Source organism: Numida meleagris, chromosome 4 (genome assembly GCF_002078875.1).
Source record: "Numida meleagris isolate 19003 breed g44 Domestic line chromosome 4, NumMel1.0, whole genome shotgun sequence".
Lineage (NCBI taxonomy): Eukaryota > Metazoa > Chordata > Aves > Galliformes > Numididae > Numida > Numida meleagris.
The window spans coordinates 12,380,449-12,404,758 of NC_034412.1; the positions used below are offsets into that span (position 1 = coordinate 12,380,449).

The window sequence follows — 24,310 nt, forward strand, 5'->3', positions numbered from 1 at the left end:
TGCTGCCGTAGTCTGGCTTTCCATGGTTAGCTTTCTATCAAAGAAGCAGAACTTTGAATTTTTAACTAGCAACTTCAACTTTCATAGTTATTTCATTTTTTACACAAATAGTGCATATTAGGAAGCACTGCAAATAGTCTGCACTCTGTAGTCTTAGGAAAGCTAACATCAAGACCATTCCTTGAAATATTAGAAACACATGATGCATGCATTCAATCCCATGTTTCTTCTTTTAAACAGTTCCACAAAAGCAAGTACTGATCTTCAGTGTACATCACAAACACTATAGCATGAGGCTCAAGTAGATTTACTGTAATTGATATCACAATTGTTGATTAAAAACACCACTATTTTCTACACTCCTTCCCTAATAGTCAAAAGAATATGCCCATAATAAAATTCAGCCTTTTGATAGCATCTAAATACTTTCAGATTTGCACATAGCCAGTACTGAAACGGGCTTACTAGATTCTATACGAAAGAAACTGTTGATTTACTATGGAAAATTACAGAATTTGCAGAAATAGGCCTTCAGTAGCTCAACTCTGTTACTTAGAACACAACTGGATTCTAAATTTCATCTATACTAAGAAAGAGGGCACATTTACAGTTATTTTAAATTATGGTGACAGTCAACTGTTATCACTTAATCTATTATCTTTCAGGAGAATCGAACCTATCTGAATAATAAAGTAAAAAAAATCTGGAGCAGTTCATTGCTTCACTAAGAATATTAGTGTTAGCAAAAAGGAAATTATTCCTTCCAGCATTGGTTACAAGTGCAAGGAAGACATCTGAGTTTTTAAAGTTAAGAGACTGCTTCCAATCTGAGTCTAACAGGAAGAAGTTTCAAGATGGTAAGCAAAGATTTAGATACAACTTCCCACTCGCCTATCTTGAACAGGGTCAGAATTCTCCATTACCTCTTGAAACTTTTAGTGTTGAAACAAAGTTTGGTAAACAAAAGCTTCCAACAAAACTGTTACCTGAGCATTAATCCTTACCTGCTCCCTGTTCCATTTCCACTGGGGAAGTCATGCACTTTCACTGGAAACTGCTCCATCTGACTGAGGCAATTGTTCATTTTATGGACTAATGCCAACAAAGGTGCATTTTCTAATGGCTCTAATCTTCCAAGGGGTTCTTCTCCAGGAAGCTGGAATATATTCAAATGTTTTAGTTACATGCTTGAATTAATTCACCTTAATCAACTTACACCTCAAGTTGTTCACAAAGAGGTTAAAATTCAGTGCTCTCACTTCAAGTACCAGCAGTATCAGAACAGCTAGATGACAGTAAGTGTATATGAAAGACATGTCTCTAGAAAGCACTTCTCACTCTTATTAGTTTAGAACTAATCGCCCTGCAGATATGAAGCATTCATCCTTAACCACAAGCAGTAAGCCTCACTGAAACTGTAGTTACCTACTTTCTTCTCTTCCACTTTTAATTTCTTCCTTTAAAGGCAAGACAATCTAGTTTCTTGGAGTATTTGGGACTAAAGAGAGCAAAAGTGATTGGGATCACTACCTGAACTCCTTCCATATCAACTTAAGTCAGGAACGACTTTTGAGTTGTTCAAGACTCAGACAACTGGCTATTTTGAGATTTCCTCCCCTCCCCCAGCCGGGTGAAATTCTCTAATTACAAGGTACTCTGAAGAGTTTATTACTTGTAAAGACACAGAACCACATAAAAGTTGTAGCATTATACAGATTTGCTGCATGTAAAATTCTGCAAAGCTGTATGCACTCCCACCATCTCTGAATAAAGATCATTGCTGAACCTCTCAGATAGAGAAAGATGACTACGAATGCCAAAACAAGAAACATGAAAACTTACTGGAGAGGAGAAAAATACATGAAGAAATCTTTTCAATCTGATATCCCTGCTTACAGCATCTTTCTCACTTTTAGATGTCAAATAAAGCAGCAGTTGTTTCACAAATCCACTATGCTGGATTTCAAATGAGGAGACGTCAGACTCCGAGACAATGCTACGGATTTCTACAAGGCACTCTGTTCCACCATCCACCTGAAAAATACAAAGACAGTGTTTTACTACCCAAGTAATAAGGGTTTAAGGAAATACCATACTTCTCCTCCTACAGCACAGAACAGCTCTAAAAAGGTAAGAAGGGCTTTCTTTTACTAATGCAATACAAGTAACATCTGAGCAAGTAAACTGAGGATAAGAAGCTTCTTTATTCAAGGGAAAACATTACAGGCAACAACTACATTTTCCCTTTTTTAAAAGGGATGCGGGGTTCCATTTCTGTCTCAATTAATGAGCTCCAAACAAAATGCAAAGAAAACTAAAACATATTGATATAGATTTTGCAAAACATCCATGTGTTAGTCAAGGAAGTTTTATATAATTATTTCTTAGGTCAAAGCACATAACAGCTGTTCAGCTACTTTAGAAGTTAAATAGTCTAAACCTTTAAGTACCACAACTGCCTGAGAAGTCAGGCTCAAAATTCTGAAGAAGATAGTAGATTTGGCTCCATTTGTATTATTTCTGGTATTTCTTCTATCCTTTAAACAAAATACCACTGCCCTCCCCATGGACCCTGTCTGAAGTTCTGATTAGTGTGTTCTCCCCAGGTAGAAAAGCAATCCTGAACACTCAACTACAGAATTTCTGAATTTGGAAGCAAACAGTGGAAGGGATAAGAACCAGAGAACACCATTGTTAAATCTAGTCTTTTATTATAAAGAACGTGCCAGTCGTTACCTGGTAATTTAAAAAATAAAAAACAGAAAAACAAGCAAGCCACTTTAAGTTTAGAAACGCTCAAAATACTGCCCACGTTGTCTAAAATAGCCAGCTTTTTTTCCTCTAGAACCACAGCTTCCTCCTAAATACTTCCATTCCCACTCCACCCCTCCAAACAAGTCCGCCACTTCTAACCTGGAGGTTAAGTTGTTCAGTTGCAGTGCAAAGTCTCTGTAATACATTTAGTGCAGGATTGCTTCCATCCATGTTTTCCGAACTAAAATACCGGTCTACAAATTTATGGGCTTGCTCCTTAATCCAGCCCTTAATTTTTTCTCTGTAATGAAGCATAAAAAGCATTTGGCTGCATTAGTATTTGCATATTTCAACAATGCAAGTAAACACAGCTGGAGTACTACTTTCCCCATGTTTAACAGCAGTTACTAACAGAAGTTTCCCTTTTACTCAACTACAGTAAATACATTCTCTCTGCTGATTACTTCTTGCACCATTTTTCCAAGTTCCCCAGTTGTTTCTCCAGCACATGATGACAAGCTATTAAGAGGTTATTAGTTTTTCCTCAACTTGCCATAGAATCCTTGAATGGTTTGGAAACAACCCAGAAAGATAATCCAGCCCATGGGAAGACATCTTCCACTAGAAAAGGTTGCTCAAAGACCTGTCTAACCCAAATCTGAATACCTTCAGTGGTGAGGCATCCAGTCTTTTCAGTGTTGTTTTAGGATTATTTTAACAGTATTCATTCCCAAACGCCTTTGATGTGATACCTGATCATACAACAATTTATCATACAAAAGTAGCTGCAACTCAAATTCAACTTCATACTACATGCATTTTGACTTGTGTACCTGTTATTGGAAATTGTATCCTTGGAAGCAGCTCTTGCAAGACCACTTACACCTGCTGTTCGTGCTGGTTCAATGTTATTACTGTTAGACTGTGTACTTAATCTTCCCCATGTTTTAGGATTTAAACTTGCTAAGAAGGAAGATTTAGGAGATTGAGTAGTTGTAGGGCTTTTCGCTGCAGAAAAAAAGACAAAATTAAAGGATCTCCTAGAATCAACAGTTCTATTGCAGCTAGCATTAATGCATTAAGTAGGACTGTCAGTAAGTTTATTCCAAAAGGAGTTTGAGTCACATTAGGAATATTTTACCTTGATTGTCTACTTTGTCATCATCTCTTGGGGGAGAATATTTTGGTCTCCTTGGCCCTCGTTTTGGCAGTCTTTTTCTCTTTAGAACATCACTCAGTCGTCTGTCCAAATTTAAAAACAAAGTTGCACAACTCCATGAGTTCTGTGAGTTCCACGACATTCTTAAGCATTCCCATCCCTGTTTAAAATCCATCCTTCAACTATTTCTTCAAGAATCTAAGAGATCCCAACCCAAAACAAGGAGGGCACAAAGGAAGAACAGACTATGGGAGAGGGAGTCTCAACTCTAATTTAATGGGAAGGACAAAGTGATTGCTCCAGCTAGAAGGAAAGCACTTGACTTGCTGCCACTCTTCTACTATGGGTAACCAAATACAGACAGGAGCAGCACTGAATAAAAACATGAAAATAATGGAAAGCCTTTGTAACTGTCTGGTTATTTATTTATTTGAATGCACTTCAAACAGAAAATAAAATCCATATATTCTTGAACAAACATCAAAAGACAATTGACTTGCCTGTCCCCTCAATAATAACTTAAGAATGACTTTTCCCTCCAGTCCCCAACCAAAAGCAACCATGCACCATGGCAAGCATTCCTTTCAAAGAACCACTGTTCTCAGGAGTTACATGAGACTACAGCTGTTGCTTTTGGCATTCTGGAGTCTCCCACCAGAAAGCACGGATTGTTTCATATCGTTACATCATAACTATCCGGTCACTACTTTTTCCTTTGTTTGCTTTTTCTCTTGAAAAAAATACTGTATAAAATGAATTAAAGTTTCCAGATGATAACTTCAATATGGCTTCAGTTTACTTTTAAATAAAAAAATCACAGCCAAATACAGCTGATACCGTAGCAGCCCACATCAGTTAAGATTTTTCCAAAGAAAAAAATAATCACATTTGCTCACAACACATAGTGCACTTACCCCTGTGGGCTTAGATCCAAAGAATCCTCCCGGCTGTGTTGTAAGCTGGGAGAGCCCAAATCTGCAGCTGCATTAGTGGCAGCAGTGGCTGTTCCAGTACTTATTGTTGTAGTGGTACCCAGCGTTCCTGATCCATTAGTGCATACTTTTGGTGGGCTCGTTAGCAAAGCCTCAGACTCTGCTAAATTTTTCACTTGATGCATCACCCCTTCAAAAAGGAAGAGATCTTTATGCTTGGCATTTTACTTGGGGCTTTGGGGGAGGAGGGTACAGAACATATCTGAAGAAACAGAAGCCTGTTACTACAACTTCTAACCTCCAGTATGAGGTTTCTGCAACATTTGCACAAACATACACACAAAGTTTTATTGCAACAGTTGCACACAGCTTTAAAAGCAGATTAATCCTTTCTAGAATAAATTAATCTACACTTTTAAAGAAGTGACAGTGGCATGTAGGGCAACTAAAAAGTCCTGACAGACTCAGAGCTCCTGCTAAAAATTCATTAGTTCTGTCCAGTAAGACTATCCATGTAATTTCCACAAGGTCTCTTCAGTCTAAATGTAAGTTCTAGCATCTACTAAGCCTGGACAAACTTATTTCAGATCCAAAACGCCACATTTGTCTCTCCTCCAGAGTGTTGGTCAGCTCCTCCCCAGTCAAATGATGATACCTTGCACAGATTTGCCTTAGTAGGCAAGTAAGATATTAACTTGTTACAATTTGGGGGAGAGGGGTTTACACACACACACCCCATAAAATACTAACAAGTAAGGAGAACAGAGGGTGAAAAAAACTAACAAGGATTACCTTCTCTTCTGAAGTAAACACTAAAAATGTCAGGTAGCTTTTGCATTAAGATTTCCGCCATCTGCAGGGCTCCAACTACTATCTTAAGGTCTTGACTTGACAGCATGGAGGCAATATGACTACAGTAGATAAATATAGCAGATAAATTATTAGAATCAGGTTTGTCTTTTTTTTGCTAACAAAGCCAGCTCATTTTGCACACATTGTTAGTACTGCTCTGGTACACAAGCAAATTCCATTGCACTTCTGTAAAAGCTATATATAATGACTTAAGATCTCTCACCTAAGTCATTTTCTCACGAAGCACAGAAGTTTCCTTCCTTTCAAGTAAATGAAGACTTTGTACAACCTTTTTGTTTTCTGGCTGCAGCCTTCTGTCTAGACCCCTAGCCTAAGAGTATATCAAGTAGGGGATGTTTCATGACTGGAACTGAACTTGCCAGTAGAATGACACAAAGCCTGTTACTGTTCACATCCTATTACTTGAAAGTCATCTCAACTTCAGAAAAGTTTACAGGCAAGTTTTAGAACTAAGGAAAACAATATAAGACATAAGTAGCCCCGTAAGTAATCACAGTTTCTAATATGAAAAGCTTCACTTAGCACCAATCACAAAATCTAAGATTAATAGAATTCCTGAAGAACTAGACAACCTCAGACTCGGGAAAACATACTGTTAAAAGAAGAATTAGAAAGTACAACTTCCCTGTGAGAAAATATGAGTCAATGAGCGATTAGATTTGAGTTGTAAGCGCCAAACAAGTTCCATTCACAATTTTTCATGAACTCACCTTGACACAGCATGGTTTTTCAGCACATCCTTCAGGAGTTCAGCATCAGCAAAATAAATTATTCTAAGTATTGCTCTAAGGCACTTGTGTCTAACAGCAGGTCCAGCTGAAGAACTATACACTTCATAAAGAACACCAAACAGTGTTTTGATAAAGGATTTTGCCAGTTCTGGGTCTTCTTTCATTAGTTGTGCTCGAGCATCATCCTTCTTCAATTCTGAATGTCCACCTGTGAGAAGTTGTGCAATAAATCACTGCATAGTTCTCTGCATCTTTACTCTGAGTTAGTTGTCCACTGTTTTTTGGGAGAGGTTTTTTTGTTTTTTAAAAAAATGAATTAGTTGGGATCTTGAATTGATGTTAATTTAAGAACCAGAAGTAAAACTGATGGCAAGAATATAGCTGTAAATCCTTCCAGGTTTTTTTAATTCAATTTTTTAATTTACTTCTGAGCCACAGTAAAAAGCCCCCAGTCTTCATCAAAAACAGCTATACAAAACTGTCTCAGAAGACTCCAACCCACGAACTACTCGCTCCAAATTTAACACATTCTCAGTCCCCTGAAAGAGTTTGTATGAATAACTTCCATTTTTGTTGCAAGCTTATCTTCAGTTTATTTAGAATAATTTTATGTTCCATCAAAGCAGGAAATTTATTAGCCAAGAAGTAGACTACTGTGTAATTTAGCACAAATTAGCCATAGCTAGAAAAAGTCAGACATCTCATAAGCTATACTCACTAGTGTTTGTATTGGCTAAAGGGTTTGGTTTCCGCTGAATGGCACGTGCTGTTCCAGTATCCTCATTTATTTGCTGCATAGAGTTAAAATCAATAGTATAGACACGTCCAAGTGTCGACAGGCTTATCTCATCCTCACCAACCTGATGAGCTGCCTAAAAACAATGAAGAGATTAAAGTTAAGGAAACCCTAACAAATGTGAATCTATATGAAGGTGAGGAAACTGATAGCACAGTAGGAAAAAACAACGACCGAATGAAATACAGTAAGAGCAGTGATCAAGCATTCAGTCAACCTGTTACTGAATACCCAAACAGTGCAGTATTATACCTCACGCGTTTCGTATTCAAACAAGACTGATATTTTCAAAACCATAAAGAAAGCGCTCAATACAACTGCACACATGTTCAAAGAACATCACCATGCAAACGTGTGGAATTACTACCTCTATTATTCGACTATCAATCCTGTTATAGGGATGCCAGAGACCCCTGTCATCTCGCCATTGCCATATCGCACCATCTGTATTTTGTGCATTTCCTTTCTTTAGCATAGTATCAACTGCAAATATCCCCTCTTTTGGCAGACAAGGCATCAGTTCACTGGAAAGAACATGAAAACAATGTTTCACTAGAAGTTTGAGCTGAATACTGTTTGCCTTCATTATAAAAGAGTTATGGAGTTTACAGCCAGACGAACTTAAAACTATAACTTACCAGATAAGAGAAGTAAGCTCATAGAGTTCTTGAGGACTTCGTGGAACAAGGTCAATTTGTTCTTGACAACTCCCATTTGAGGCTCCACAAAGGAGAAAGTGAAGAGTTTCTGCAATATCTATGGAATTATTATTATTAGACCGTTCATATCAGTATGAAGACTACAGTTTGGGTTGGACACTATACAGAAGAAATAGTCACTGCCCTAAGCAAACAGACAGAAGAGAGTAGGACAAGCTCTCTCTTCAGACATCATGAGAAGAACATTTGCTGTCCAGCATAGGGTTTCGGAGTGTTTTCTGGTTTGTCCCACCCCTACCTTTAAGAGGCATCTTGCTGGGAGGTAGGAGGGGATATCACTAAACATACATGGCAGGGAAGGAAGGACAGGAACATACTAAGTAGTCGAAGTCACAAGTCAAAATTCACAAGATGGAAAGAAAGAAATAATTGAGAACAAAAACAGCAACAGTTACTTATTTTCATGTTTTCCCTTAGGAAAAGTCCTCACATCACATTTTCCCTGTCTAGTAAAGATTATAAAAAGAATGATTCAACTTAAGTTGAAATAAAAGTGACTTGTGCAGCTAACACAGACTCAGAAAAGATCAGGTGAGTGCTCCAGTGACAACAGCTAGATAAGAAAGGGGAAAAAAAGACAAATACTCTCTATGAGATTACCTAAGCTTAGTATCCCAGGAAAAGCTTAATAAGAGAAAAAGTACAATACTAACCAAGTGCAGACTTCCCCACTGACCATAGCCACAAGCTTAAACAGGCCCCCCCAAAATATGAAAAAACAAGAACTCACTTTGCTTCATAAGTTGGACTGCAAGCGTTGGACAATTGGAACACATTAAGGAAAACATGCGCACCACCATGATGAACATTCCTGAGCTCAGGATAGGAGGTGTCACTACCAAGAGCTGCTGGATATTTGTTAACAAGTCCTTGGAAGCAACCTGCTGCAGCAAGTTCTTTAGGAAAAAAACAAAAATCAAACACGTTAGTCTGATTTTGAAAGGTAAGCCCTTAGAAATTGAAGAAAGAAGCAAAAAAAAAATCAACCTCCAGAAAAAACACAACCCTTACCTCCTCATGCTGGAAGTTGTCTACCAGTCGTGCAAAACAGAGACAAGTACTTTCAACAGACTTTTTGTCCTATTAGAAGAAAAAGTATTTATTTGAATTGAACAATTTTAACTTACATTAAATTATGCTGTTACTTACACATAAAACTTCTTAAAGGCCAACTAGATCACATTCAACACATTACATGTTTTACCACACATTACAGCTCTGAATTCTAAGTATATTAATATAGTCTAAATTGATCTCTTAACACGTCTTGGTTCTCTCATGTTGCCTGGAAAACACCTCACACTTCCCACACAAATACATTTCAGGACACTAACAAATTAGTAAATGGGTCTCTACCATCCTTTTTTGATTCTGCAGAGGAAACAAAAGGAAGGACTATGAATTCAAAGTGACAGGAGACAGACTAACCAGACGTGAAGGGTATCGTTCTACAGAACGCATGAAGACTATAGCTTTAGATCACACGGTACAGCCAAGATACCAAATCCAAACAAGACAGTAAGAAGTGCTCTAAAAGCAACTCTAGTTAAGACTTCAGATAGGAATTAGAAGGTTTCAGTGAACAAGATGGGATGGAGAGAAAACTAGGCAACTGAGAGGTTCCATCTGCAACTATTCTGTGAAGAGTTAACAAGTTCGTTGGCTTTTTTCCATAAAATTCTGTGACAAAGTTGACTGAAGTCTTCTTTGTGTGTACTGTAGCCTTTCTCCAGAAGGAAAGGGTCAGTATTTAGTACTGCTAAGAATGGTGTTTCCTGTTTTAAAAGCACCTTCTAAACCTACAGAGAACCACTAAACCATTTAGCTCAGAGAAGATCTTTAAAAGCATCAATTCCCACTATAAATTTGGCTAAGTTTAACGGTGCCGTGTGTGAATCTACCTCAAAGATTCAAGTAGTCTTTCAGTAAGAGGCAGAATTAAGAAATCACAATTAAAAAAATGATTACCTGGAAGGTTCCATTTATTCAGTTTGTTGTTTTGTTTGTTTTAGGAAAAATAATTATTTCTGTTATCTCTTTGACAGGGAGCTGACAACCAAGCAGTACATCTAAATTTCTTTTGTGTAATAACCATTTTAAGTGCTCATTTATTTACACAGCAGCATTACAAGACAGGCAAATCCACTATTTAGAATCCATCACTTGAAAATACTGTGCAGAAGTAGGGACTTAATTATAAAAGACCAATAAGCCATTGAATCAGCAGAAAACCACAACCTTAACTGAAACTGAAATGTTTCAGACTTCGAAGTGGGAAGCAGATTTGTAACTCCTCCATTTAGAAAAAGAACAGTCATACAACTAGATTTCCTCTTACTAAATGGCAACAAGACTACAAAACTACGATTAGTCATGCTTTAAGCTCAAGTACCTTATTCCTCCCATTTTACAAAACTAACAGGAGCATAATGAATCCTTACAGCACAGTTACAGAAGCCTAGAGCTTCACACGCACATCGGAATATCACAGCTTGACACTATAGAAGCTTTAAAGTAGTATCAGATTATCTGCAAAGCCAAATAACACACAGTAAGAACTAGATATCTAAAGGAAGCTTTATACTACTTTCAGGTCAAAATGAAGCCTCCCACTTTATAACAGCTCTTACCTGATGGGTTAACCTTTGTGTAAGCAGTGGCAAAGAGTCTGCCACAAAGTGAAACTCATCAGGTGTTATACTCTGGCAGCAATTGGCAGCAATAGCTAGTGCATTCCTCTGTGCATTTATACTGAAGAATTCCAGATACAGCAAACAGTCTGCCAATCCACCCTGTAACAAAAACAAATGTTTTCATTCTCAGTACAGCTTAAAGTTACTGAAACTTTTTTCTTACTTTGTCTTCACAGAACTTACAAAGCATCAAGACAGGGGGAATGGAAACGTAGAGGTAAAAGGAGATTGATTCCTTCTGTACTTACTGCCTGCAGAATGGCTTTACTATGCCTGCGTGATAGCATCTCTAAGGCTGTCAGTGCCTGCTCTGCCACATCAATGCACTGAATAACTTGCAGCTAGAATAGATCAAGAAAAGTTGTAGAGCAATTACTAAATCATTCTGTATAAGCAATCTTGATTAACACTTGGACAGTTAGCCTGTACTAAGACAGATGCTAACACAGCTACACTGCTAGATGTAACGAAGTTCAGCAATTTAAGGCTAGATCAGTTACATAGCTACTCCACAGCTACTTCAAGAGTTTCAAGTTTGTATAATTTTTAAGTATCTTGGCAACAACAATAAGACAAAGTTTACAGTGATTCACAGAGCGCTTTTCAGTAAGGCTATGAACAAAGAAATCTATTTTAAAAGCTTCTGATGCATTATGCATTGTCTTATAAACTATGAAAGAAGTGATTATATTACGGGTAAACTTCAAGTCAGAACACAAGATAGAAAACCCTCAGACTGCTTTAGTACTGTTTTGATCTCATGTTACCTTCTCCAAGAAGACAGGAATTGCATCTACCACTACAGCAGATGATCTGGGAAGTGCTTCCATCATGTATGTTAAGGCTCGACAAGCATGGTTCATCTATAAAGTATACATATAGATCTGTGTTATTTCAGAAGATAGCACTTGTTAAAAAATTCTTTAATATTATAAATCACTTACGATGTCAAAGTTGTGCTCCATCTGCAGCAATGTTATCTGTTTGTTTTTAAAAAATAAAACAGACTTAGTAAAAAACATATCTAGGTAGCACTAGGTAGCAACATAAAGTGCACAAATTTATACTGTAGCTTTTTGTATACAGCCATGCATAGTTGTTCATACAATGTTAATTGAAAAAATTATCATATATAGGCTACAAATTATCAAGGTTTGGACTTTTGTTTGGGGGTGTGTTTTCTTTATTATACAGCGTTATCCACCAGCTGCCCACATTTTTCTGGGACATAAAATCACAATCACTTACAAGTTAACCTGTGAGACCGCTGTGGAAGAAGTCTTTCTGTACATTGCTCTCTTTGCTCACATCTGCCTCCAAGCATGCATTTTTCAGGCTTCTCTACTAGAGCGGGCAACTACCTTATTAACAACATGAGCAACAAGGTCTGTTTTACTGATGTTTACCAATTCTTACCACAGAATAAACACTCAATACAAGCAGCCTCTGTTAACGAGCAATCTAAAGGCTTTCTAATGGAATCTAAGCTCCAGTGGGTTTTATTCTGAAGTAAATGACAATACATAGATAATCAGATTTTCCCAATGTTAGTTCTAAAGGCAAGCAAGTAGAACAAATACCTCTTGAAATTATGAATACTTGATTTAAGCAAAAATATTGAGTGAAACATTTTATCCTTCAACAGACATACAAAATTATTATTATTATTATTTTTTACCAAAGCTGGCACAACGCTCTTGACTGGAAATCCTCCTAATGTTTCTTCATTTCCCATGACCAACAGCTGGCACATCTCAATCACTGCCTGTAGTTGTTGACTTTCATCAGTGGCTTGGAGACCTTGTAAAAGCTGTTGGGCTTTAGAACCTACATAATCAAAAAAAAGAAAGATATTAGAAGATAAGTGTTCAATGCAACTGCCATGCTATACTTCCGCCAGAGTGGAAGACCAGAGATAGTTTGCCTTCCTCTGCATTTGTAGTTTCTCTTCCTTTCCCTGCCATGTAGAGGTGGAGGGAAAGGGAGATGAAATCTCACTCTTGGCAGTCCTTCCAGTGCAGACTGGTCACAGCACAGGAAATTCACCACACTGCTCACCATAGTCATCTTTGCCAACCTACAGCAGGTGATGGAACCCACACTCCAAAATTATGAAGTACAGGACTTTTTAGCATATTCCCTAAACAATGCAGTACATGGAATATCAATTAGACCCCATCTTCTTCTTGGCAGGAAGATTAACAGGCTGTTTTTGGCTCTCCTGCGAGCCAAATCTGCTTGAACTATCCAGCTTGCATTATCCAGCTGCATAATACAGATATAATGGAATGACAATAAGGACCCACGTTCTCCTTGGCACAGTCTGATAACTAAGACACTTCTGAAGCTATGAACAATGAACCTTGGAACTCAAACATCCTAGTAGCCTTAGAGCTACCTAGAGCATTTGTCTAAAACTAGCAAGAAAAACCAACACAACAAGGGGGTTTAGAGGTCTTCTGTTAAACAGCCCACCATGCAAGAGAAAAAGAAAGAAGGTGTAAGAAAGTGTGAACCCTCCCTTCCCCACCTAGAAGGGAACATCAGGATGAAAAAAAAACAATTGAAAAAGAAAAGAAATATGGCTAAAGCAAATTTGTCCTCCTTATATAAAGACAAGCTAATAAATACTGTTTACTGGTGGTCTAGCACTTAAGACATACAAATCTCCAACATGTAAAATATTAAATGATGTAGCTAATACAAGCACTAGAGTTTACTACCAGCTGAATTCTACTAGTCTGGAAGTGGAAAGAATTAAGTCAAATTAGACAAACTTTGCTTACTAGCTCCACTTCCAATTGTCCTGTGGAAGAGCTGCGACATCCGAGGACCAAGAGGGCCAAACAGGTGAGGAGGAAGACCCCTAGCCTCTAACAGAGCTAAAAGCAAACAGAGGATAACAGCCATTGTCAAAGCTTCTACATATACTTTTAAAAGCTTAAATTCCATGAAGCTATAGTTTAAGACTACTAGAATTTTGATACTTCAGGAAAGAAGAGTTAGGATTAGATGACTATAACTACTTCAACTTCTAAACACACAAAAAAGATGACCTTTAGGGAACAAACAGGTCATTTTTGTATGCACCAGAGCATTAAGACCCCTTAAGAAGTCACCCACCAAGTTTTGAGTTACTTTTTTTTGTTTGTTTTACAGAAGAAGTTTCGTCTACTGAATTAATATTACAAGTTCAGATCTAAACTAGCAGATACACTAGGCAGTAATCCCAAATGTGAATTCAAACTGTGCAAAAGTGGTTGAACTTATTATCTTCACAGGTTCAGGATCTGAGTGGCAATATTAATCTGAAAAAAGGATATGCAGCTTTATACACTGATGAGTAGGGTGATCTGTTGATCTGCTGAATATTCTTTTTTTTTTTACTAAAGTCTATTGAAAAGTGTTTATTTAAAGTTGATTAATTGGGATATTCTATTTTTTACTGCAGCAAGTACAACTGCTTCGGATCAATACAAATACAGACTAAAAAACTGTTCAATATTCTTAACGTGCACGTGTGCTTACTGAGAGCTATAAGCAAGTGAAATGGTACTGACAAGGCATGCAGACCCATGTTAAAGGCACAGATTAACTGATATCTGCCATTTTCAATGGAGATTATGCTCACAGAACTCCTCACAGAATAGTGACAAAAAAAATCACTGAAACTGCTGCAGGACATGAAAACTAGAGTTTGTACTTGTCTGTACTCAAATTACAAGCGATCTAAATCTTTCTATAACCAAATGCATGAAATAGAATATTTTTAAGAACAGTTAAATTTTGTTTGGTCAGAGCTTGTAGTAACATGAGCATCACTGATAACCATGAAAAAATCATTATCCAGAAGCAGGCAGAGTAACAGCAGGTCAAATGCAGTCTTTCAATTGGAAAGGCATTGCTGCAAAACCAGTTTGATATTTCTGAAATAGCTTACACACTTAATAGGAGTAATTTAGTTCTCAATCCACTCCTCCCAGTAAATCAATAGCAGTATATCACACACCACAGAAACAAGCAAGGACACTCAACCCCTTCTAGATATCAGTTCCAAATTCACACATCTTTAGTAAGTTTAAGTTGATAGTGTCATACTTAAGGAGAGCTACAGTAAGAAAAGGATCACGTTCACAGACAAAATAAAGCATTCCTACTATATATAAAATACAGAACTTGGGTCAGTATGAGTATTTACAGGTTTTAACCAAAAATAAGTTATACATTAGTTACAGATTTTATACCTTGTAGTCTTCCCATCTCAGAGTCATCTGACTCACTTTCTCCAGATGTTGTCATACCTACAGCCCCAGCAACAGAACTAGAAGCTAAAAGAAAAACAGATTGTGAGCTACAAAATTCGCATCATCTCCACCATCAAGGAAAGCGTCCACTATCAGAAAAATGCTCTTCGTTTAACATTGCCACCACACTTCTGTGCAACTACTTCAATTAGATCAATATCAGCCTAGGGAGCTAATCCTTCCCAAAAAAGAACAAGAACAAGGCTATACCAACACAAGATGATGAAAAAAAGTCAGATCAGCCAATAATCTTTCACATACATTTGTCTGTATCATTACTGATTTTATGCCTTGAGTGTTATACTGAACTAAATTTTGACCTTTCATAGTGACGTAGCTGATTTTAAAACACAGACATTTGAGTTTTTTCTACAACTCACATAATTGCTGGAAAGTTCCTTTGAAATTGCTGCTGATTAGGACTAGGTGACAAAATTAACTACCACTTCACAGGATTGTAAAAACAAGAGTGTTTCTTAACCTAATGACAAAATTTGCCAGTATAGACAGGCTTGCAGTTTCAGACAACTTGCAGAATATTTTACAGAAGTTACAAAGGAACTCTTGTAGGTAAACACTTGTCTTATATACTCTGAAGAGTCTGGCATCTCTTCAGTCACTAGCACAGACATTTCTGTAGCATTAACAGAAATTAGTCTTCAGACTTTTTTTTGGAGACAAGTCTACCCTATTAGAAATTTTTTTTGAGACTATGAACTAGTCTAACTGAAACTTGTACCTGATAAACAAGGGATCCAATTCAAAAGTAAAGGTCCCTCTTACTGGAAGCTGTACTAGCTTAATCATAACTTTTTAAACACATACAGTTCTGGAAGAACTTTGCATCAGCAAGTATCACAAGTATACCAAAATGCTGCAGTTGGTGGTACTTCTTACCTGCAGCTCCCTGGGGAGCCTCATCTGTACGTGCAGCTGAAGAGTTAACTCCATCCTGGTTGTTGTCAGGATCAGCCATCTTCTCCTGTCGGCGAGCTTCAGCTGCTCCTCTTTTGCCCAGGCCAGAGCCTCGCCGACTAAAGATTCAACAAAACAGAGGTTTCAGAACTTAGGAATTATAACAAGAGATTTCTTCATGCAAGAAGAAATTTTTCCTTTCATTTACATAGGTAACTACCACAAAAGTGCACAAAGGCATGGATTCACATAATAACTAATCTTCACAAAATTATCCAACTTTCCCTTACCTGCCTTGCCTCACACCACATCCATAACTTGTTCATGCTAAGGCATTACAGCCAGGTCTTTATATTATATGCTTTAAAACAAGGCAGTCTACTGAAAAAATAGTTAGAATGATTAATCTTGATGTGACTTAATTACAAATCAAGTACACATTTGAGAAGAGTACTTAAGTAGATAAGATACAGAGTACTTATCTTTGAAGAAAGTTTTGAACTACAGAGTACAGAACCCTGATGTTCGGGCTTCTTTTAAATGGCAGATGAAGTTGAAGGGCACGGGCCTTTTGTAAGTCTGCTTTTTTAAACATTACTATTGTCACCGTTACAAATATATATGCCTGTGACGTCAGAAGCCAAATAAAAGTGCAGAACTGACAACAGGACTAGACCTCAGGCATAACAAGTACCTAGATATTTGCAACATCAGTTGTTCATATGCAGCTGTTGAACAAGCTGAGTCAGTTGAGCAGTACAGTATTAAAACAGACACCCGCATGGCACCATAAAGTCCTTTTTATTTTTCAGAACAGTCATTTCATTATTCATAACACACAACAGTTTAGAACTCTACTAGTATTCGTTAACTTTTTAAACACAATCTGAGGGAAGGACTATTTAAATTTGTGATACTCTGTGTACTTCTTGCCCTCAACTCCTACAGCTGAGATACTTATTGAAGGTCTGATGATGCCGAATTCTATGCATCACCCATGACATTGGTATGCAGAGTGACCCAGCAAGTCTGAAAAGCTGCAGCTACTTCTACAGTAACTAAGAGAGAGAAAAGGACAATTTTCATCCATAAAAACAAATAACTATCAAACCACAGCAGAGATCATGTTTTGTTGTCTGAAGTTTTACCTGGTACTAGCACAGGAGCCCGTGGTCTTTTGCCGTGTGCTCCGCCGCAAACTGGGGAGCTCAGCAGGTGGTGATTCACTGCGCTTCTTCGTGGATTTTCTTAGGCCTATGTAACAGGCAAACAATTAAGAGAGTAAGTTGGTCTTCAAACACACAGTAGTTCTACAAAGAAATGAAGCAGGAGAGCCTCTACAAAAAAAACACAGTAAGTCTGCATCAGCTTTTAGTCACCTTACACTGAACTGCTATATCAGTAAAAGAAAGGTTTAAGATATTTATTTTACTCATTTAAGTGATACTAAACTCCAAATTGTTACTTGGACATCTTTTGTAACTCACACACTACAGTTACACAAGAGCTTGCAGGCCTTCCTCAAACAGATACCACAGTATAAGGTATGTTTCTTATTTTGATGTGTTTACATTCAAAACACCTAAAATGGAAAAATAGAAAGGGTTTAGCTTTAGATTAGAGAGAAGAACTATACTTTGGCAGAAGGATCTCATCTGTTTTGCCTCCGCTGCTTAGATTAAATCCACACAGCATTAACTTAGACACATTTGCTAGTTGAATCATAATTTTTAGTTAGTCAGTTTGATCTACATTAGTACAGTTTAAGAATAACTGCCTTAAATCCAAAGCAGGCTCCTCTACCACCCTCCAGAACTGAAACACATTTGGGTTGTTTTGTTTTGTGTTTCTGCTGTAACTACATCAGTGTAAACCCTATCACTGTCAGAAAGTCTTCCTTCAGGATGATAACCATGCACATCATCACAGCTTTGGAAGAGGAGTTGGGAATTTTTAATTTAGGAGTATTTTAACTGTTGAAGACTGACAACTGATACTAATTTGCTCTGGTTTATGAAGCCATCATTCTGAGTGGGCTTCCAACCACAGAACATCTCTGAAATAAAATAGAGCTCCGTAACGTCCAACTTAGGCATACTACTGCTAGGACGAATATAGCTTTAAAAAGAAATTAGATCACTGCTCCCTCTTCTGGTAACAAAGCAAAAATAGAACACACATGAATTTTTTTTTTTAGCACAATACCTATCTAACTGGCTTCTGTTTATTTCTGTGATCCTATGAAAAAAGTTCCAGAAATGCCGAGTTGCAGTATTTAGGGATGAAATGGTAACTACATACTTTTTGATAGGATATTTAACACAAAAAGGAAAGTAATCTGCAAAGTTATTAATGACCTAGTCAACAGTCTGTCCTTGCAAATACTATACTGTGTTTGACTCGGAATACATTAAGTGCATACAGCATTAAGTTCCATGTAGACTAATGTTAACCAGATATTCTTGTGTTTACTATACACCTGGCTTATTAACCCACAGAACTCAGCAACCTAAGAAAACAAGCTTCAGTACCCAGCCACTGAGCACTGACCTGGAGTTGCCAGCCACTTGAGTTTTCAGTTGGTCTATACTTATGTGTTTTTTAATGCTCCAAAAGCAATGGCACTTTCTCTACATTATGGTTTCAAATCAGCAGTTTAAGTTGAATTTGCTACAACAGAAACAGTCACTGACTCTAACTCTACATATAATCTACATATAATAAGTGACTTGCCTTGCTGGGGGGAGGGAAGAGTGGTGTTAGAAAAAAAAGACAAGATCAGTTTGAAACAGCTGCAACAGAACCCTGGGCTGTACCTATCTGCATTTCTCAAGTTATGGAAGTGCACAGAAACAACAACCCCTCACAGCTGGTTGTATTTTACAATAGAAATTGCATGCATTAAGTATAGTACTATTAGTCCACAAGATGTATCTGCTGCTCTAGAAGTTCATATTACATACAGATACCAAATAGCCTTCTTCTCCATGTAACATTATGAGATTTTCACCAAAATGAGGTCTACTTTTACCTTGTATTTGGAAGAGTAAGTAAATTACCCTGGAAAAATACATGAACACATTTTAACTCCTTATTTCAACACATTACTTCCTGCTTCACATTAGTAGGTATTAAGCTTCAAGTAGTCAGACCTAAATGCTAAGACTGTTCTTAGCAGCTAAGGAATAGACACCATACCCACCGTAAGTGAAGTAAAATAGACTTGGCTTATATCAAGACAGGATTTTTGCTAAGGGCAGAAGTTTCACAAGACAGCAGAGCTGGCTGAACAGCTTACTGCTGTGTTTAGTGTGGTTCCGCACACTCATGCCTTACTGTCCCCAGGCCAAGACGCAGCATGCACGCTTGTTGCACACTTCATTCTGGCAGCATTGTGCCACAGTAGTCAGCTGAGCAAGGCTGACAGGAGTCAGGTGAGTACAAACACCATAAAACAGTGGGGCAATGAGGCTGTGGAGTGATTGTCCTTAAGGGGCATCAAATTAATTGACCCATCTCTTTAAACTGAATTACTTCACTGAGAAGGTGCTACAGAATGTAGAGTTAGATTGGCAGACAAGCTGCAAAACATATCGTGGCCTGTGCACTCAGAACAGCTGAGTTCATTCTCTCCTGCCTCTCAGTGTGAGCACTCTATTTATCAGATCTTTCTGTATGTTTTCCTTTTCCCAAGTCTTCCCTTCTACCTCTGACACACCTACCAGAGCACATAAGCACTTCAACCTCCCTTTATTTATTTCAAAAGGCAAAAAGGATTTGACACTGGACTTCTCAGAGCTTGCTTCCTTTCAACTGTTTATAGCCACTCTGTCCTTACAGTTCATTGCTCAAGAAGGCTTAAGTCACTCTCATCACCTGCATCATTTGGGAAATCCTTCCAATCTTCCCAATAACGTAAGCTGAAGACTGCTAGTTTCTTTAGCACAGCACCAAGCCTCCTTTTTCCTCACCATTTCCTTCTTCCCCTTAACACACTGCTGGTATGCCTCCTGCCTCAGAGTTAGTCCTCTGACTATTAGATCCGCAGGTGGAAACCAGCCCCAACCCTTCACAGGTAAACAGGGTACAACCCACACTCAGATAGATGGGATTAGAGATGCCCTATGAGTGTCTGACAAAGGAAAGCACTAGTCATGCTGCCACAGACAAGGACTTTCAGGTGAATTAAATCCTTGTTTATCACTATTCAGCATTATTTCTTTAATAGAGAGCAATCCTTAAGAAATCCATTTCAAAGAGTAGAAGCTATGAACAGAGAAAGACTTAAGAAAAAATCAGGCTTAAGCAGTTCATATTCAGCAAATGAAAATTTCAGATGTGAACTTTAATTCTGAAGTAGAGCTGTAGGTTTCCCTGTAGCAAGCAGATAAATTGCTTATGCTATGGCATCATCCTATTTGCATGCCAAATACTCACGGTAATGAGTCTAAGGAAGGGACCCAAAACAGGCTAAACCTGAAACTGTGTAGCCCAACAGAAATCAAATGAAGTTAAAAAAACTTAGAAACATCTTCATATTTTAAGTGCCTCTACCAGTCAGCTTTTTTTTTTTTTTAAAAGCATTTTTTCGTACAAAAGAAACAAGTTCTGAATGCAGCTGCATCTACTGCTTATTTCAAAACTCTGAACATATTACTCAAGCCTAAGTGAAGTTAAATCTTCACAGTCTATACTCCTGAAATCCCTTAGTTTGCAGTTCAGAAAAAATAATCAATAGATATCTACTTGTTAGAGCTGAAAGTTTAGACTTCAGATTGGCTCCTTTCCTGCTCAGGCAATAAAGGTGGGATAAAAATAGCTGTGGCGGGGAAAGGCACCTCCTGCCACTCTAATGCTCCAGTATTCCCCTCAATATCAACCCAGACATCCTTAACAGCTGACTGTAGTTCCATATATCATTCTTCAACTGCAATAGTTGTATTATCACAGGCATAACTGAATACAACTGCTAGTCATAAAAATGTCCCCACTTATCCCAGGCCATTCTTCCAAGAACCACTCTCACACCACCATCCTCCACTCTCCCTCATTCCTTGCTTTTCATCAATCCTTACAGGGTTTTGGGTTATTTTCTACTAGTTCTGTTGACTGACCTTATTTCAAATTTCTTTAAACACCTGTCTCAAACTGTACCTCTATAGAACACGTTATAGTTATTGCAGTGACTTCTAAGCACACTTCACCAGACAGAGGGGCATATACAGCAATAATTTTATCTAGATCACCATTTGCCATTCTGCTTTAGAAAACATTAGGGTTGTTAACATCTGTGACATATCACCTACTTATGCTCCCTTACTCTCCTAAAGTTTTTAGCTTACCAGAGCAATCCTTCCTTAACAAGGTATCTTGATGGCTTCTTAACTTTTTTTTTTTATATTTCACAGCATTATCCAAAACACCTATTTTCTTAAAATATTTGCAACTTATATTAGTATTAACCAGTTAGCGGAGCTCCCTAACAGCCAAAGGTTTTTGTTGTGTTTTTTTTTTTTTTAAGAATTGTTACTATTGATTCAAGATTTTTTTCAGATGGTTGTGAAAGAGCTTTAATGCACCTTTTGAAAAGCTACGACTACTTAAGAACACAAAGTTTAGCATCTTCATTTACTCTAGATCAAGGCCTTACATCTTAGTAACATTTAAATAGCTCAGTGATATTTAGTATAACCACACTCCAATTAGTAATGTTCAGTGTAATAGCTATTCAATTATGTTTAACATCTGCTTACTTTAGGTTAGAGCAACACATCTTATACTTGCCAGTATCTTTTCCCTCCGCAAACTGGGATGTCATCTAGAGAAAAATTTTTTTAAGCATCTAATGAGTCTTACTATGCTTTATGACCCTTACCACGGACTTTAAGCACCCATTTACTGTCCGTACCATCTTAGTTCTATTTATAACGTAAAACCAAGACCAAGTACATGTTTACCTTTCACAAAAGCTGACTTTCAAGTCACAAAACAGCTAAAGCTGGTCAAGCTGGCTTTCACAGTACATATTTGGTAGAGATAATTTAAGCTGATATTCTCAGTGTTGTTTTTCAAGCTACTCAACACTCCCCCCTTAGACTGCGCCATCCCAGTGTTTTGACTCCTGGCTGAAGGTTTATAAGCAGTCATAAAAACTATCCCCCACCTTCATCTCTTTTGCTCACTTATCAGAAGTAAATTCTTTCATCTCCCTGCTGCTTTTCTCCACTGTCCAAGAAGTTGCTCATAAGAAAGGACAGACTTTAAGAACTTGCTGGTTAGTCCCATTCTTACTCCTTCCCCTCTCACTTCATCCTGGAGAAGTTTAGTTTTTCCTCAGGAATTCATCACCCATTAAGTCTTGAACCAGGTGTAGAAAGCTTTGTCATAATAAAGCAATGCCTCTCCCATTCCCCAATGCTATCCTTCTTCAACTAGGTTAGGTCATTCTAGAATCAATACTCCAGTCATGCAAGTTATCCAAAACAAGCCTGTTAGGTCAATTAAATCTGTTTTGATTATACAGGAAGCCATCCAGTTCCTCTTGTTTATTTCACATATTTCCTGCATGAGTATTAGCTATAGACATGCCCTAGTTCAGACAGGGCTACTCATGATCATGCCTAGACCAACATCCAACAGTTACTTTGGAATCCAACTTAATAAAGCAAGTTTTACAAAATACCCACCATAAAAAAAATCAGAATGTAAACAAAGTCAACATAATGCATTTTAAAGGTTTTTTTTTTTTAAGAATACGGAGCTACAAGCGTATCTTGCATACTACTGAGCAGAGGCTCAACTTGGAAAAAGCCTAAAATACTCAGACTGTACAAGAGGTACATCTACAACTCCAATTTAGAACCAGAGTGAGGACACAAGAAAAATTAGCAAAGTAGACTTCAAACATGAAACTACAAATTATCTGCTTGTTTTCCAACAAGTATCACTCCCATCAAGTTTAGCAAAATGGCAAAGTCAGACAGGACAAATACAATATAAGAATTTTATCATAGTTATATAGTATCCATCACAGCAATAAGCAAACATCTTGTGTAAATTTTAAAAAAATTATATGTAATATAAAGAACTTTAGGCCTATAGAACACGGACTGTTTACTTAAAGCCTTTTGCTTTAGCCATATGTAGTTTCAGCCACAGCCTTGCTTAAAAGCTCAGTAAACACAACGACAGGTTACTTCTCTCTAACAAGGTCCCAAGAAGCCTTAAAACAACCTAAGTATTTGTTCAGAAGAGTTAAATTTTTAAAACATACATGCTTATTCTTCCATAAAAGCAAGTGAACAACTTACTTGCTAGCTTAGCCTGTAGTCCTGAAGGTCCAGGTTTTGATGTCTCTGACTTAGAAGAGCCTGGTAGAGACAGTTTTGTTTTAGGGAGACTAACTTTTGGACTGAATCGAGCAGCCCAGTCAAACTTTGAAGAGCCACCTGTTTTGCTCTGTTCTTTGTCCCTGCTGCTCCTTCTCGGACTAGGGCTGGACGCAGAACGTGAACGTCTAGCCTTATTCTGGTCCTTACCCTGTTTCACTCTGGCACCCTGAGGAACAGTGGAAGAAGCAGAGGCAACAGCAGAAGAGGAAGAAGATGTAGAAGCTGAAGAAGAAGAATCAGTGATGGTGCTACACCCAGCTTTGGCTGAGGTCACCGATTTTGAAGCCAGCTTGGAGGATTTTGCTGACTTCTCTTCAACGCCAGTTGATTCAACTGCTGAACGACTCTTTATACAAGACGTACTCTCTGTTCTTTTCCTTTTCTGACTTCGGGAGCTACCAGCAGCTCCACCCTTTCTGGTGTGAGCCTTGCTTGTTGATGGCAATTGTGTAGACTTCTGCTGTTCTTGGTCTAAGTGTCTTCTCTTGGATTTAGTATGTGGCTTGTTACTTTCTGAGGAAGTTTCGGCGTGTTGAAGTGCTTTAGGTTTTTTAGCAGAGCTAGGAGAATTGGTCCTGCTGTAATCTGGACTAGCACTGCGTTTAACTCCTCGAGAATTGTCTTTCTTAGGCACTTGCCCCGTTTTTTGCTTTTCTGAAGTACTGATTCTTTCTGAATCTTCTTGCGGTATTAATACAGCAGATGAACTACAGCCTCTGCAGAAATAAGCAGATACAGCATTAGTATTAAATTCAAACCTCACATTGTTACAACAGTTTTGCAAGATAAACATCAGCACTCAAAATAACAAAGAAAACTGCAGGTAAGAAAACCTAGTGATTATAAAGATCACACTGTAACAAGAAACATGCTCATTCCAGACTTTGATGCAAAAAAAAAATCACTAGCATGAAAATTAAAACTGCAAAATAAATACATTGGATATTGCTTTTAAACAAAAAAGAGGGAGATACTGAACGACTCGGATTGATTTCACTAGGATTTTTGTAAAATTAAAAATTTCAAGCTATGAAGCTGTTATC

General features: G+C 37.8%; 1 protein-coding gene across 7 annotated transcripts in view; it reads right to left on the bottom strand.

Annotated features, from left to right (window-relative positions):
• The window catches only part of TRIP12 (thyroid hormone receptor interactor 12), a 72,160-nt gene that overhangs the window by 13,535 nt on the left and 34,315 nt on the right, over window positions 1-24,310 (bottom strand). For 4 of the 7 annotated variants that reach the window (XM_021397381.1, XM_021397384.1, XM_021397382.1 and 1 more), the window contains 23 exons: window positions 23,187-23,983; window positions 17,025-17,130; window positions 15,859-15,995; window positions 14,902-14,985; window positions 13,444-13,539; window positions 12,336-12,484; window positions 11,602-11,637; window positions 11,425-11,520; window positions 10,906-10,998; window positions 10,595-10,756; window positions 8,976-9,044; window positions 8,695-8,860; window positions 7,884-8,001; window positions 7,613-7,769; window positions 7,168-7,321; window positions 6,429-6,657; window positions 5,638-5,756; window positions 4,828-5,035; window positions 3,896-3,996; window positions 3,588-3,762; window positions 2,914-3,055; window positions 1,843-2,034; window positions 1,005-1,156 (listed from right to left, as the gene is read on the bottom strand). In XM_021397381.1, coding sequence (XP_021253056.1) covers window positions 1,005-1,156; window positions 1,843-2,034; window positions 2,914-3,055; window positions 3,588-3,762; window positions 3,896-3,996; window positions 4,828-5,035; window positions 5,638-5,756; window positions 6,429-6,657; window positions 7,168-7,321; window positions 7,613-7,769; window positions 7,884-8,001; window positions 8,695-8,860; window positions 8,976-9,044; window positions 10,595-10,756; window positions 10,906-10,998; window positions 11,425-11,520; window positions 11,602-11,637; window positions 12,336-12,484; window positions 13,444-13,539; window positions 14,902-14,985; window positions 15,859-15,995; window positions 17,025-17,130; window positions 23,187-23,983 — 3,738 coding nt within the window. The remainder of the gene's footprint in view (window positions 1-1,004; window positions 1,157-1,842; window positions 2,035-2,913; window positions 3,056-3,587; window positions 3,763-3,895; window positions 3,997-4,827; window positions 5,036-5,637; window positions 5,757-6,428; window positions 6,658-7,167; window positions 7,322-7,612; window positions 7,770-7,883; window positions 8,002-8,694; window positions 8,861-8,975; window positions 9,045-10,594; window positions 10,757-10,905; window positions 10,999-11,424; window positions 11,521-11,601; window positions 11,638-12,335; window positions 12,485-13,443; window positions 13,540-14,901; window positions 14,986-15,858; window positions 15,996-17,024; window positions 17,131-23,186; window positions 23,984-24,310) is intronic. The other 3 variants (XM_021397387.1, XM_021397388.1, XM_021397383.1) reach the window with 3 other exon arrangements.